Here is a 14,796-nt window from a genome sequence, read left to right as displayed (position 1 = left end):
CATGAGCTTTCTTTAGAAGGATTAATTAAGTCTAAGTAACATTTTCTCTCTAAATTTGTTTTTACACAGTAAAACTCCCAGGCCTGAGAACTTACGTAGATCCGCATACGTATGAAGATCCCAATCAAGCTGTGCATGAATTTGCCAAGGAACTAGATGCTTCTAATATATCCATTGATAAAGTAGTTGGAGCAGGTAATGATCACCAGATATAACGAACTAAAGCTTTTTGCTGTATATACTGTTTTTCATTTTGGGGTTTATACTTGTGACTGAAAAGAAATCTGAAGTCTTCAAATTAGTAGGTCATATTTATAGCTGATTTCAGTCCATATGAAAACTTAAGGGCATGCAGTTCTTATTCATTTTTCCCAAACAAAGCAGATAGATAGAGAGGCAGCTTTTCAAAGGCACCCGTTAGCCCACACTTGGATGTAGCACTGTTGGGCATGAAAAGAGTTCAGCCTTACTTCTTCTGTTTCTCTTTAAAATCTGTCAGCACAGAAAATGGTATCAACTGTGAAGATGCTTTCTTTTTTTAAAAATAAAAAAGGACTGGTGACTATTATGCCTTGAGTGAAACCACAAACTCATTTCATACCAGTCATCACTCATCCATCAGGCTGCAATGACCTTTGATCATTGGATTGATTTTGGTCACTGTTTTGGATTTGAATTATCGATTTAGGAGGAAAGGGTTGTCTGTCTGATAACTGATTGTCTGAGCCATAGAGACGCCATAGATTGTTTGGTTTACAGAAAACAAACTGCCGAAATGAGCAGATTTTGCAGCAGAGGAGCCGGATTACAGAAAGTCCCGTCACACAGAGTTGTCCATGTTGCAATGCAGCATGTAGTTCCTGGTAGGATGTGTGCTTCCTTCTTGGGGTGACTGATTGTCTCGCTGAGTCAGAAGATCATGAAGTGTTAGCTTTCCTGCTAAATTAAAGCATTTGTGAGAAGTACTGTTGATTTTTAATCCATTGAAAATTACTAGTTCTTTTATTATTTTTTTTTTTTTGGTTCTCTCTAAACTTATTACTTGAATTAAAATCATGAGATGTGAGAAAGGCGGACTCCTAGTGCACAGCAAAAGATTTCCAGTTGGAAAAAAATACAGAACCAAGCTACTGAACTCAGTGCATCTCCTGAATCACCCAGCAAAAAGAAATAGTATTCATCCTCTCTCGCTGCAGCTACTCAAGTGCTTGTATGAAGTTAGGTTATCTTCTGCAAAAGTAGATTTTTTGTTCCTTGCTGGTTTTAATTTTGCCCCACAAGAGTGCACTGTTCTCCATCATCTTCATTCAAGGCAGTAAAGCTCTGCTTACTGCACATAATAGAGTTAATATGGGGGTAGAGAAGGGAGTTACTGAAAAGCTAAATCCAAAAGCTGCATTTTTCCTTATAAAACTTTCAGGAGCCTTCACTCACAAATATAAGCTTTCCAAACTTGAACTGTACATAGTACATGAATCTAGAAAACAAATTCATAAGAATCAATGATATTTCATATTTTATAGCTCATTGTTCTGACCTATTAGGAAATACATGAGAATGAGAGGTAAACCAAAATTTGTCAAATATGACCTCTGAAAATGGAGGAAGAGTTTTCTGAGAAGCTTCAAAAAAGGGATATGTTCTAAAAGAGTCAGGTGGTTTAAAAAGAAGTCCCCTTGTTCCTTTCCAGTAAAAGTGATGGTAGGTTCCTGCAGGTCCTCTACATTGAAGCTCAGACTCAAAATATAATACAGCCATTTGTTGGAGACCATTTGTCAGATTCATGTAGTCTAAGCTACATATGGCATTACAGTTAGCATTTCCTATTAGCAGTTGCCAGAGATGCCAGCAAGAAGAGTCATGAAGGAAAGAACAGACAAAAATCATGACATTGGAAGCTGGAAGCTTCCAAAATGTGTTCGTAACATCACTTTACACTTCTGTCACATTCAGCACATGGTAGTTCTTGCATTTGTAGTGAATGCCTCCAAGGCTGCTTCTGCAGGAATACTTCTTTCCTTCCCACAAGCAGAAAGGCATTTCCTGTCTCTTACTTGAGTCAATGACTTATTTGAGTGAATGACTTGGTCTTTTCCTGCCCTTCTCCTTTACAAATGCAAGTGTGAATTAAATTATAAAAAGACAGTGATTTGAGAAGAAGGGATTCATTTAACTCTGTTGAAGTGTGACGTAAGTAATGAGACCTTCAAGTCAGGCAAGTAATCTCGATATTCTGAGGTCCTTCTCCAAGCACTTTTTCACAGCTTTAGCCAGAAGTCTCTGAGGAAAGAGGGCAGCTTACGTGGCTTTGAAAACAAACTCAGACTCAATAAGGAAATATTCTTGTCCAAAAGAACCTCGAGAAAAACACAAGGGATTTTAGTGGGAGTCTAAGCATAAGAAAATTGAGGTCAGGAGCCACTTTTTCAGATTTTTCTTTAAAGTAATTCTTTCTTTTAAAACAGCTTGTTTTTATGGATCCAGTTCAGCAAACCACTTAAGAAGTTTAAATCCAATTGGATAGCAAGAAAATACTACAAAAAGTACTTTCTTGATTTGAGATAGATTTACATATGTGCTTTGCTGAACATGAAAGCCAGCTTTTGTTTTTCTTTCAAAGTTTAAACATACTTGCAGGATAACATCTTCTTAATCAAAGTATTTTTAGAATTTAGGGGCTACCTGTCCATGAACTTATGGTGGAGGTTTGGAATGTCTCAGTGAAGGCGTGTAGAACATTGCTGAGGTTCATGAGGTTTATGAAACATTAAGTTTAGGTGCCTCTCCAACTCTGAGGGAGTTCTGTGCACAGCAGTACAAACATGATTTAAAACACAGCAAAGTAAAGGGGTAGCTGGTTTCACAGTCATCTTTTACGTGTCCCCTGGGTCTCAATGCACAGTAAATGCCATTCACTGATACACTAAGTAGCCTATTTGAAAAGAAATTAAGGTCTCCTGAAGAGTGATCTTTATCACGTGAACAGACCTCCTAATAATATCTATTTGCTTTCCAGATGTAAATAGACATATCAGTCTTCAGGGCAGGTTATACAGTGTTTATGTGTGTAGCATAATTAAAAATAAACACTTCAGAAAGGCTCTACATCAAAAGCCACCAAACTCATCTCTTTCTGGTTTTCTACCTTCCAACTTGAACACAAGTCCTTATTCCTCCTAAACAATATCTGATGAGATCCAGTCCATTTCCTACTGGGACCATGTAATAACGATTTGCAGGAAAAAAGATGTAGTGTAACTGCATGTCATTATGGGTGTTGACCACGTAGAGTTATGTAGCATCCATGCTGCCCTATATATGAAAGAAACGAAGGGTAATGTGCCCAGTGAGCTTTTTCTAGTGAAATTGTTTTCCATTTTATATTCATGGGCAAGAGTAAGCTCCATTGCTATGAACGGTCCAACTTTTAGTCTCTTGCAGCATCAACTGGCATTGAGGCATTTGTAGAATCTGATTAATCACCCAATTTCTAAACTGTGCAGCCATGGCTGAATGGGACCGTGTTGATGCACATTAGCCATAATCTTTTCCTTCCCAAAAGTCAAACAGATATCAGATATATGATTCCAGTTGTAAATAAAGGCTTGATTCCTGGACTGTTTGCTGAAATCATAGCTATAGTCTTCATTGACAGTAACCGAACAATAGTTTTAAGAGGTTAGCTTTTTATAGCTTTTTTGACCATTAAAACATAGAGAAAAGGAAATATGAAGCTGGACATTACAAGATTTATTTCAAACACTTTTTCCCCTTCCTTCTGTTTTCAAGATGTGCTTCAGTCTGCTTCTTTGTAGCACTCTGAGAGTGTTGGGCTGGGGTTAGTATTTGAACTGTAGCAGTGTTTGCTCTTGGTGAAGTATACTTGTCATTTTGGTTTGCAGAGATTGAACATTTTTAATTAAGAAGTCTGAACAGGATTCAGCACCCATTAGTTACTAGTAATAGGTTTTACAATTCATTTTCTGAGCTGCTGCCTGTCTTGGCAGCCTGAAATACAAATAACGTTAGAAGCGATGGATGTAATATATTTTACTAGTGTATAAGTATATAAAGATACGTACTCTGAGTTTAATTTTTTTTTATTATTACAGTAGTAGCAGAGTACCATGCCCAGAGGATGAAGCACCTCAGCACTTAGTGATAAGATTTGGTGACATTCACTTCTATGTTGGCTCAAATCTAGCCTGTGCTAGCAACAGAGAAAGGTCATTGACCTATGACACGTTTGTTCAGGTTTTTTTGTTTAAATTGGCTGTCTAACAGAGAAACCTTATAAAATAAAGCTGAAAAGTGACCTCAGGAGGTCATTAAGTCCACACCCTTTCCCAGCTTCTTAGGTACCATTCTTGACAGATGCTTATTCTTTATAATCTACAAGATAAGACTTTGTAGACTCCATAAAAAAATCTTTTGCACTGTCCAAGTGTCCTTACTGTTAGAATTTTTTCCTGATCTAGCTGAGCTTTATTGTAATTTGAAACTATTCTTTGGTTTATCTTTTCTGTATAGAAAAAGGAGTTAGCATCCATATAACCATAATTTTGATAAGCCAAAACTATTGTCATGTCTCTCTCTCTTCTCATTCCTTGTTGTGAATAAATAACACCAATTCCTTGAACTTTTGAATGTGCACACACAGCCCTGACTTTTAAGACTCAGGTCAGTGTTCTTTCCCCCTTTATCATGCCCGAATTGCATTGCTACAAATGCAGCATGAACTCTAATGTCAGCCATTTATGAAATAATAATTTCAGTTTGCAAATGAATGGGCTGAATGTAACATCTCGAATGTAACATCTCAAATGTATCCCATGTGGTATGACATCTGAAGTCAATGCTGAAGGGCTGTCAATCCATCATACATTTCTGAGCATCAAATTTATGAAGAGCAAAATTATTTAAATTTGCCTATTAAAATTACTTTATTTCTGTGGATTTTGGTCATTTTAGTTTTCACAGATGTTGCTTAATGTAAACAATCAGCTGCAGAGATAAAGAAAGAATCATTGTGGGCAAATGAGTTCCAAGAGCCTTTGCTCTTTAGAGGCGTAGTTGTGCTATTGCATTTAGGATTATTACACATTAAGTGGGGAAAAGCTCATATGTAAGCAGTATAATCACTTTTTCCATGATGCTTCACTCACAAATAAAATCAAAATTCCCAGTTGGCATAAAAATTATGCCAGCTAGATTTAGATTTATAGGATTAGTTTGTTTCCAAGTCAGGCTTTCTGCACAAGGCCACTTGACAAGATATGGCATATGACGGACTATTTATATTTAGATCTTGTGTATTCTGACAAAAGAGCTTAAATAGGCATGTGTTAGAAAACGAGTGTTAAAGCCCTCCAGCAATACCCTCTAGTTTCTTGAAAGAAAACAAACAGAATGCATACACACAAAATCCAGCAAACAACCAACCTTTCTTCCCTGATCAGTATGGTGTTTTCCTTATCTGTAAAGATAAATAATTTTGTAGGGACAATTCTTGCTATCGTATTTCTTGCGTGTTTTAGCCATTCTCTGTTTTTGTTGTGGTTTTCATCATTTCAATTATTTTGTCATTAAAACAAGGAGAAAAAAGGTTGCTACTGTAATTTTAACTGGGATGTTGTAGGTGCAGTTTATTATATTGTATGAAATCTAAGATGGGGGGTTAGATAACTGGGAACCAAAAGTCAGTTGCTGCTAAAACGTTAAGGTACTGAAACTTCCTTACATGCTTTATGTCATCATTAGTTAAATACAGAAATTTTCAAGTGTTTTCTTCCAGCGATTTGTCAACATATGTAATATGTGCTTATTTGAATGCCAAGGTAATTTTCTCTGTATACGCTTCTTGGATGATACACAGCAAAGGATAAACCATGATTTATAAAAGTAAACATGAACTGATATCTGCCATTTTCTATTTAACGATCTCACACCATATTCAGTGGGCACAATGTTCATGGTGGACTATCAGGTCCTGTAGTCCCATAGTGACAGTATATATTTGCATTATTAGATCCAACTGAATAATGACAGAACAAAGATAATCTGTATGGATTTATTTTTTCTTTGCAGCTGTGTAGATGAATTATTTTGTTATGAATTACCTTGCAACTTTAAATAAGTAAAATATGTTTGGTGGAAATGAAGAGTAAGGATGCATGATTATTCTGATACTTCTGTGTTAATCAGCCCTCCTACCATTGTCTCAAAGTCCATCAACCGAAACAAAAATGGAATTTTCTGGTCACATTTATGCATTCCTCTGCTCTACAGTCATCTGGATATGCAGTGTAAATAAGTGAAATTGTCCAGTGTGACAGCTGGAGAGCCTAAGCATGTTAAGCAGTTGTCCAAAGGCCTCCTTTGGAGCTCTGGTCTGTGGCCCACCAGTAAATATCACACTTCAGGGACTCTTGCTGAATGCTGTCTTCTTTCTTAAATCCCCATGAAATAACTATAATTAATCTTTTGTAATTTTTTCCACTTTTTTAGGGGAATTTGGAGAAGTGTGCAGTGGGCGCCTGAAGCTGCCTTCTAAAAAGGAAATTTCAGTGGCTATCAAAACCCTGAAAGTTGGTTACACAGAAAAACAGAGGAGGGACTTCCTCGGAGAAGCAAGCATCATGGGGCAGTTTGACCACCCTAATATCATTCGATTAGAGGGAGTCGTCACTAAAAGTAAGCTATCACAGGAGCATCTGTTTTGCATGAGAAGTGTCACTGAAGGTCCCTTCCAACCTAAATTGTTCTGGGATTTGCTGGTCTTTCAAGAACAAAAGCAAATAAAAAGCTGACTCATCCATGTTTATTGTCTGCAAACCCTTCCAGAAATGTTTATGCTCTAACCCTGTCAATATGTACCAGATATCCTTCAAAAGAGATAACAGCAGAAACACATAGTTTGGCTTTTGCAATGTATATTTTATTTCCTCCAAAGCAGGAAAAAAATTACCCGTGTGAAAGCGGCAACTAACCCCACACTGATGGATCCAATGAAGAATGGTATTGGAGGCAATTGCCTGCAGTGCAGCTGCAGGATCTTCACTGGCTTGCTGTTCTCAGGCTGCTGAGAACTTAGAAACCATACCCTGGGTTGATGATCTGGGAAAAATAAAAATAGTCTGCTTAAAAAAAATACAGAGAACATGTAGAAAAATAAGTGTTTCTGAAGAACACTGCAGCTCAGGCAGGTTTAATAAACTCCAGAGCTACAAATTGCTACAAAGTGGCCAAGAGGCACTTGCTGATCATCTGTTACCAGTCACAGTCTGATGTCCTAAGGTTTCCTAATTGTACTGAAGCAATATGTTCTGCTTTCAACTAAGTCATTAGACTTTATCATTAGCACAAATTAATGAACAGCCTACCTGGCTACAGCAACTGGTACCAGTAAATTAATGCATAAGTCCAAACTTCTTCCTACATGGTTTCCATGAAGGGAAAAAATACTCCACGTTACTCCATGTGATATTCAATACGTACCAATATGAGACATTTTAAAGATCCTGAATCTCCAGAGTACATCTTAGTAAAAACCTAAAGGGGGAAAAAAAATAATAAAAATCTTGGGACTTTCAGATGCCAGTAGTAAAATTGATTTTATTTCTTTGATAATATATATATGTATTTTTTTACTGAGACGTTTTCTAAATATGCATTTGGTTGCTTCTGTTATGGGTGCAGAGGGTTTTTGTTAAAGTGTATTTTTGACTATTTTAATGATAACAAATCACCTTCTTGTTTTGAGACAAAAAAGTAATGGAAACATCCATTCACGTGTGGCACCTTCCTGAAAAGTAACATATTTGAAGAAGCCTCTCCAACTCTACTGTCATTTAGGTAACAGCAGGTTGTAACAGGCATTTATGAACAGTGGTGTCAGCCTTAGAACTCCTACTCAGCTTTCCCATGGTAGCCACAGTAGTCTCCTCAAAGCTGTCCAGATCCCCATGCTCTTCTCATGAGCAGGTGGTGGGATCCAGTGATGGTGACACTGCCTTGCTGAGGCAAATTCTGGCTCTCGTGCTCTCACTGAGGCAGGATGTTTCCTAGTTCATTGTAGAGGACTCTGCTGCCAAAGCAGCTCCTTGCCATTGCAATGAAGTGCTTGGAATGTGCTGAGGACATTTACAGTTTAACTGCTTAGAAGTATACCAAATACCTTGTTGTTAAGTAGATGATTTTATTGGGTTTAAGGAATCTTTGTATTAAATTGCATGATTCAAGGTTTCAGAAGAATAGACAGGTATGAAAGTATTTGGTAGCTTACTACAACAAATTATATGAAATTTAAAAAACCCCACAAGAATGTGTTTAAAAATTACTAGTGAAAGGTATGTAAAACCGTATGTTATGAAGAGACATAATTACAATAACAGAGCTCTAAGTGTGATTCACGAAAGTCTATTTTGCTGATTTAAATAACAAAGAAATTATTCTTTAGCTCAGGTCTCACAGTCCCATTAGGAAAGGGCTTCCAGGTCTGCCTATATAAATCCACGTTATCGCCTCCTTTTTAATGACACACATTTTGTACAGTCAGAATAAGATTTGCAGTCCCAAAATTATTTGAAACTGAAACATCAGTCTGTACACAGCTGAGCTAAAATCTATTTTGTTACATTTTTGTATTCCTGTGGCACTTGAGAAAATAATTTAATTGCTGTGCATGCAGGAATTTGTGCATTGCTTTCGAATGTGCATTACTAATTCTGTCTGTATTCTGTATAACTGACTATTAGTAAATTTGCTACTCAGCTGTATTCACAGTAGACTGCTGCGTTTCAGGGGGTTGGGAGTGCCAGCTGCCTGTCACATTTAACTATGAGAGAGTGAGCTCTGAATATTCCCAGCTGAAGTCAATAAAAGCCTCAGGGATACAGCACCCTCTCCAGATAGCTTGAATATAGGAGTTGAGAAGACTGCTTTGAAACTATTTGTTTCTGTTTCTCTGGGTAAAATTATATGGCAGAGATGCAAGTGAAGATAATAATTTATTTTCTTTAACATTCTGAAGGGTAATAGAAGAAAAAGGTTGTGAGGTTTTGTTTTTTTTAAACCAAACCAATATAGTGTAATAAAAATTAGGAAGTGTTCATATTTTTTGATGATGGTTATTAAACCACACTGAAAAGCATTAGTTTATGTACAGTAAGTAGAGAGCCTGTGGAGTATTTGCTGGATCACTCTCAATACAGGTAATACATGATAAACAGGCAATATGACCTTTTCTTCATTAACCAAATTCTATTTGACATGTGGCCCTTACCAATGATCTAGCTTTTCATACTAAGCAGATCTTCTGAAATAGCTCCTCATAACTGCAATTGGCACAATCCCTGTAACAGGACCATTTGGTATGAGAAGTTCTCAAGCTGGGGTGGCTCTGGTTTGGCAGGAGACAAGCCACTGATAGTAGGAAGGAGGTGCTTCAGTCCTTTGCTCCAATGCATGGTTGTTCCCTTGCTTCATGTTAGTTTCTGTTCTGTGTTTTCCTGTCACTACACTGGTCTCCTCGGCATGCTGTAGGCAGTAGTCTTAATAACCAGCGTGCATGTTCTGCTTAGTTTACTAATAATTTACAGCAATTTGTAGCCTGTTAGTATAATAAATTTCAGCAACACTGTTGACACAAGTTGTTATCATGTATAAATGGCTGTGCTTTGATAAATGAAAGCAGAATGTTCTTTTAAAAGTGCACCGTGTTGCTTCTGAGCATGTGCTTCTTATTACAGACACATTTCCAACTGAATGAGAGTGAAATGCTGCACTTGGGGCTTTCCAAGTATGGGTGAGCAAGGCAGGAAGATGCTCTTTTAATAATTTGAAAGACATATCTTCTTACTCTAATTTCAGTCATCTGATGTGTCATAAAATTCTCTGAGTTTATACAGAAACCAGGCAACCATCTCCTGGTTTCATAGTATGTGGATTTATCATAGAACATTATGGATAGTTCCATCAGTGCATTGCCCTTTGATTGAAAGATCCAGCAGCATTTTCTGTGCATTACCAGAAATGCCTTCTGGTTATTGTTAGACACAGAGTGTAAGTTAGGTATTTTTCCTTGCACTGCATATTACTTGCTAACAAGAGTAAGCAAACAACAGATTTTTTTTTTTTTTTTTTTTTTTTCTCTTTTACCCATATCATATTCTAATCATTCAAGTTTAATGTTTTGGATAGTTTGTTCCTACTTTAATAGTTTGTTCCTAGTTCCTAGTTAATGGATGACAGTGTCAATTACCCTTTAGTGTGACTCTCACAGTATAACACATCATTTGCACAGCAGAAAGAAGATATTTTAACCCATTAATCCACGCAAAGAGGACAAAGGATTTTCTTCTTGCTATATTAGTGTTTCTTTTCTAAGAATTTCTATTTGGTAGAAGTTGTGTTTTCTGAAAAACAAACAAGGAGTTGTTACCATTCGCTTTGCTTTTTTAATGGCTTTCTTGCTTTTAATTATATTGAGTACCTCTTTCAAGCATCATGCTGTTCCATTTTAAAAGCTAAAATGTCACCATGCCTGCTGTACAATATGCGGGCCTTTGTCATGCTTTTATGGTCAGATGCCTTCTTGTACTGTATGTGAAATAATAATTCATCTCCTTAAATAACTTCATGCTTTTACCCACCTTTCTACCACAAAGAGAAAATAAACAAAGCTTTAGGACATATTATGAAATAATAAAGTCCATGTGATGGTAAAATATTAGCAGGCCAATGACCTTTGTCTGGAAACTTTACCATAATCACATTAATTTTTGCATTCATTTCTCTCCAACATGTCAGAGTTGCATATAAAATCTTGATTATGTTACAGAATACCTTAGGGTAGAAAGAACGGTTTCAAAACCTGATCTGAATCTGCATGGACAGGTTTTGAAAGATACTAGAGGCTTTTCAAGGATGCAAGGCTGTTTGTTTAGAGCTGGCCACTGCCCCATGGGTGAAGCACGTTTGGCCCCCAGCTACGTTGTGCTTAGCAGGAGGGGGGCAGGTTCATGTTGTTAGTGATCCCCACAGAGGGAGGCAGGACTGCCTGCAAAGAGGGCTCACCCCCAGCACTGGAAGGTGGCCGTGTTACAGCTCTGCTTTTCTTTCCAGTGCCCTGTGTTCCTCTGATTCTGCACTTCTTCCATCTCTTTCCCCACCCCAACATTTTCCATGGCTTATGCTAGGAAAATACTGAAGCTCAATAGTTTATATGCATTGTAAATACCCTCCTGAGGGAAAGCATTTTTTGCTATTGCCTCCATATACACTATTTAATCTCTCCCTTAAAGCAGTATCTAAGGAACATATTGACTGTACCCACACAGTAGAGCGCTGCTCCACAGTCCTTGAAACTCTGTTGTGCAGACCAGGGCACCTCAAGAGAAACTGCAACTCCCGCCATAGCAAATACCCAGTTTCCTTCCAGAGAGAACCTGGGGGAAAACGCATGGCAGAATACACTAACTTAATTGCACAAATTCAAGACTTCTATGAAATATTATATTCAACAATGATAGATAAGACACTGTATACTGAAAATGCAGGATGCTTCACTTTGTTTCTTGGGACTTGAGCTGCTTAAAATCCAATCAGTTTATACTGAAATAATTGTATTTCTGTTGATGTCAGTGGAATTGCAGTCATGTTGTGGACAGAGCTGTGTTTTCTCATGCATCTTTTGCTTTCTTTCTAACTGCAAGGTTATCCTTGGGATTTGGAAGATTTGGGCACATTTCTGAAATGCTTGGTTTTACGGATCATTTTGTATTCATTTTGAATGTGTGACCACTGTAATCTATTTGCAGGTAAACCAGTTATGATTGTTACTGAATATATGGAAAATGGTTCCTTGGACAGCTTTCTACGGGTAAGTGCAGTAGAAAACTAGGTGGTTCAGAACTGGCCCTTGTTCTGGATTTGTTACAAATTTGTTGCCACTCTGCTCTGATTCATCATTAGCTCTTGTTGCTTGATATTTCATTATTTCCATTTGTTTTTGTGCGCATTGTGATGTGCTCAGAAAGCCAGGTAGGGATCTGCTAGCCTGTTTTGACTGTTTGCAGTAAGCATTAGACCAAAATGAAGAAAATTTTGGTTTTATTAGTATTTCACATCTGTGAAAAAGCAAACCAAAACATCATTCTGGCACATAAAAATGATAATTGTTTTTCTGAGGTCTGAAAAGCAGTTATGCTTATTGGTTGGCAGCCTATATGCCTTACCAAGCGGTTTCAAAAATTAACAGATTTGTGGAAATTTTATCAGTAAACCAATAGTACTGAGCAAAGAGCTGTTTCCCTAAATATGAAAAGTTTAGGGAATAACCCCATACCTGAGGGTATTCAAAATGTTTTGCTAAAAAACTTTATTGGCCTGTTTTCTTTCCGCGACCTTAGACATACTAATACTGTTGTTGATTTATCTTTGTTTTCTGTCAAAGTTGGTAGCAAGCCTAAAAAAATTTGAACGCTCCCTGTGTCACCAAGATTTACTTGTTGCAAAACAAGAAGTGTAACAGAAATGAAATCCCATCTGAGGGGAAACACTAGTTTAATTTTAATTTGTTAGGGCAAACTCAGCTGTGGCTGGGAAACTGCTTTGGTTCTGCCACAGTTGAATGACATTATCCCCCAAATTCATAACATTGAACTAGACATTTAACCCCAAAAGGGGATATATTGTCAACCTTAGTTTCAGTATGTACTATATATGTTATGATGTCCACTGGAGCATGTAAAATACATATAAATAATGTGTCAGTATATCTGAATGAAATATATCTGTACTGAAATATATATATTTTGTTTAGGCTTAAAATCCTTGAAGAAAGCTCTGAAGAAAAGAGAATAATTTCTGACTGTACAAAACAGTTGTTCAGTTTGTTCATTCAGTTTGTTCGTTCATTCGTGGTGGTTTGTTTTGTTTGTTATTTCTTTTTTTATTACTGTTGTGTGGAAACATAAACAAAAATCCTTGTGACTCATATCACAGGCAACTCAGGCCATATAACCTTTTTCATAAATGCCTTTTGAAACTGGTTAGTTTGCTTTCCCCGTTGTCAATGAAAGGCTGTCTGAATGTCTAATTCCTTTCATGGTTAGAAACCCTCTGATTTCTAGCTATATCTTCTCCAAGGTCTATATAAATTCTCTTGTTGGCTCTAGTTAAAGAAGGTTTCATAATGGGGAACTGCTAAGAGTCTTTCATAATAATTAATTTCTTCATGAAAGGGAATTCTGAGAGGTTTCTAAGCATCCACTGTGCCATATATGTCTAATGTTTATAGTGCTAATATTGCCCCGTAGTATATTAATCAAAAATTAAATTAGTTCAATCTGTCTTGCAGACTGACTTGTGTGAGCTCACCCCACATGGCAGAGCCAGCTCCCATGTATTTAATAAAATTCTGGAAGAAGCAGCATGAAAAGCTGGAAAGCTGCCCATGATGATACATTTACAGCACTGGGAAATTCATTTGAGAGCTGCACTAGAACATACTGATGTCCTGTCATCTGTGTATCTATATATCAGTATCAAAGCTAGATGTAACAAACAGCATTAGTAATAGCTGGGAGATCTAAAACATGTGTCTAGTAGACAATTAGAAATATATGCAGCAGTTGGTTTCTAGGCTAAGTCACAGTGTGTTTAAGTGACTTTTCTGTTCCTGAATTTGAGGAAAATTTTGAGGAATTAGTTTAAATTTAATGGAATTTGAAAGCCACTGAATCAGATCAGCCTTTGCTTTTGTTAAAAATAAAGCTTATGTAATAGAAAACTTTCATTAGTCCATTGCGTAATGCTGGGATTTTCACTAACAAATCCTATGGCCTTTCAGGGAAGTTGGACATCTGTTTCTCTAGTGTCCTGATGCTCCAGTCTCAGGAGCACACACAACTTAGATTAATGTGCTGCTTTCACACGGGTCCCATCTAGGAAATTAAAATTCTGATGACAGCAAGAACAGGAAAAATGAATTTTAATCTGAATTGAAAATCTGTCCCCTTCCCTCAGCTGACTGGGAGATTATCCTCTGCAGATCAAAGTATTTCCACGTGTGGCATTTAAATCACAACCCCTGACTCGCAAGCTCTTCACTTGCGGAGCTTCCAAGGTCTTTATCAAAAATTCTGTGCAAGGAGGAGGAACATGAACAATCTCTGAAATGACATTTCAAATGTTTTCCAGAAACATGATGCCCAATTCACGGTCATCCAGCTAGTAGGCATGCTTCGAGGGATTGCATCTGGCATGAAATATTTGTCAGATATGGGTTATGTCCATCGAGATTTAGCTGCTCGTAACATCCTCATCAATAGTAACTTGGTATGCAAAGTCTCAGATTTTGGTCTCTCTCGTGTGCTGGAAGATGACCCAGAAGCTGCTTACACCACAAGGGTAAGTTTCTGTGTTTATCCTTTTAAAATTCATGTTGGTTGTGACAAAGTTAGAAGTCTGGTAGAGTCCCTGAAGTTTATACTCTGTGTTGCAGGGGCCATCCAGTTTTGCATTCCCAGAGATGTTCAATAAGCCGTAATCATCACAGCTATTTTATAATTCATTTCTCAGAGAAGATAGAAGGCAAAAAATAAGGTTTATTTTGGTAGATTATTTTTCTTAAAGAATGCAAAATTCTTGGCTCTGTTTCTTTCTGCTGGCTATGTAAAGGAGTGAATACCACAGTTAATGTCTGAGTTGGTTTAGCACACAGTAATGTAAGACTTCATGTGCGCTTTAAGCAAGTTTTGTTGCACTGCTGATTTAGCTCCCAACCAGTAAAAG

General features: G+C 37.3%; 1 protein-coding gene across 3 annotated transcripts in view; it reads left to right on the top strand.

The window, feature by feature from the left end:
* The window catches only part of LOC115601466 (ephrin type-A receptor 3), a 230,289-nt gene that overhangs the window by 181,577 nt on the left and 33,916 nt on the right, over positions 1 to 14,796 (top strand). For all 3 annotated transcript variants that reach the window (XM_030471489.1, XM_030471490.1, XM_030471491.1), the window contains exons 10-13: positions 70 to 195; positions 6,508 to 6,693; positions 11,820 to 11,881; positions 14,203 to 14,412. In XM_030471489.1, coding sequence (XP_030327349.1) covers positions 70 to 195; positions 6,508 to 6,693; positions 11,820 to 11,881; positions 14,203 to 14,412 — 584 coding nt within the window. The remainder of the gene's footprint in view (positions 1 to 69; positions 196 to 6,507; positions 6,694 to 11,819; positions 11,882 to 14,202; positions 14,413 to 14,796) is intronic.

Source organism: Strigops habroptila, chromosome 2, assembly GCF_004027225.2.
Source record: "Strigops habroptila isolate Jane chromosome 2, bStrHab1.2.pri, whole genome shotgun sequence".
NCBI lineage: Eukaryota > Metazoa > Chordata > Aves > Psittaciformes > Psittacidae > Strigops > Strigops habroptila.
Note: the sequence above shows the minus strand (reverse complement) of the source record. Positions and strands in the feature narration are given on the sequence as shown.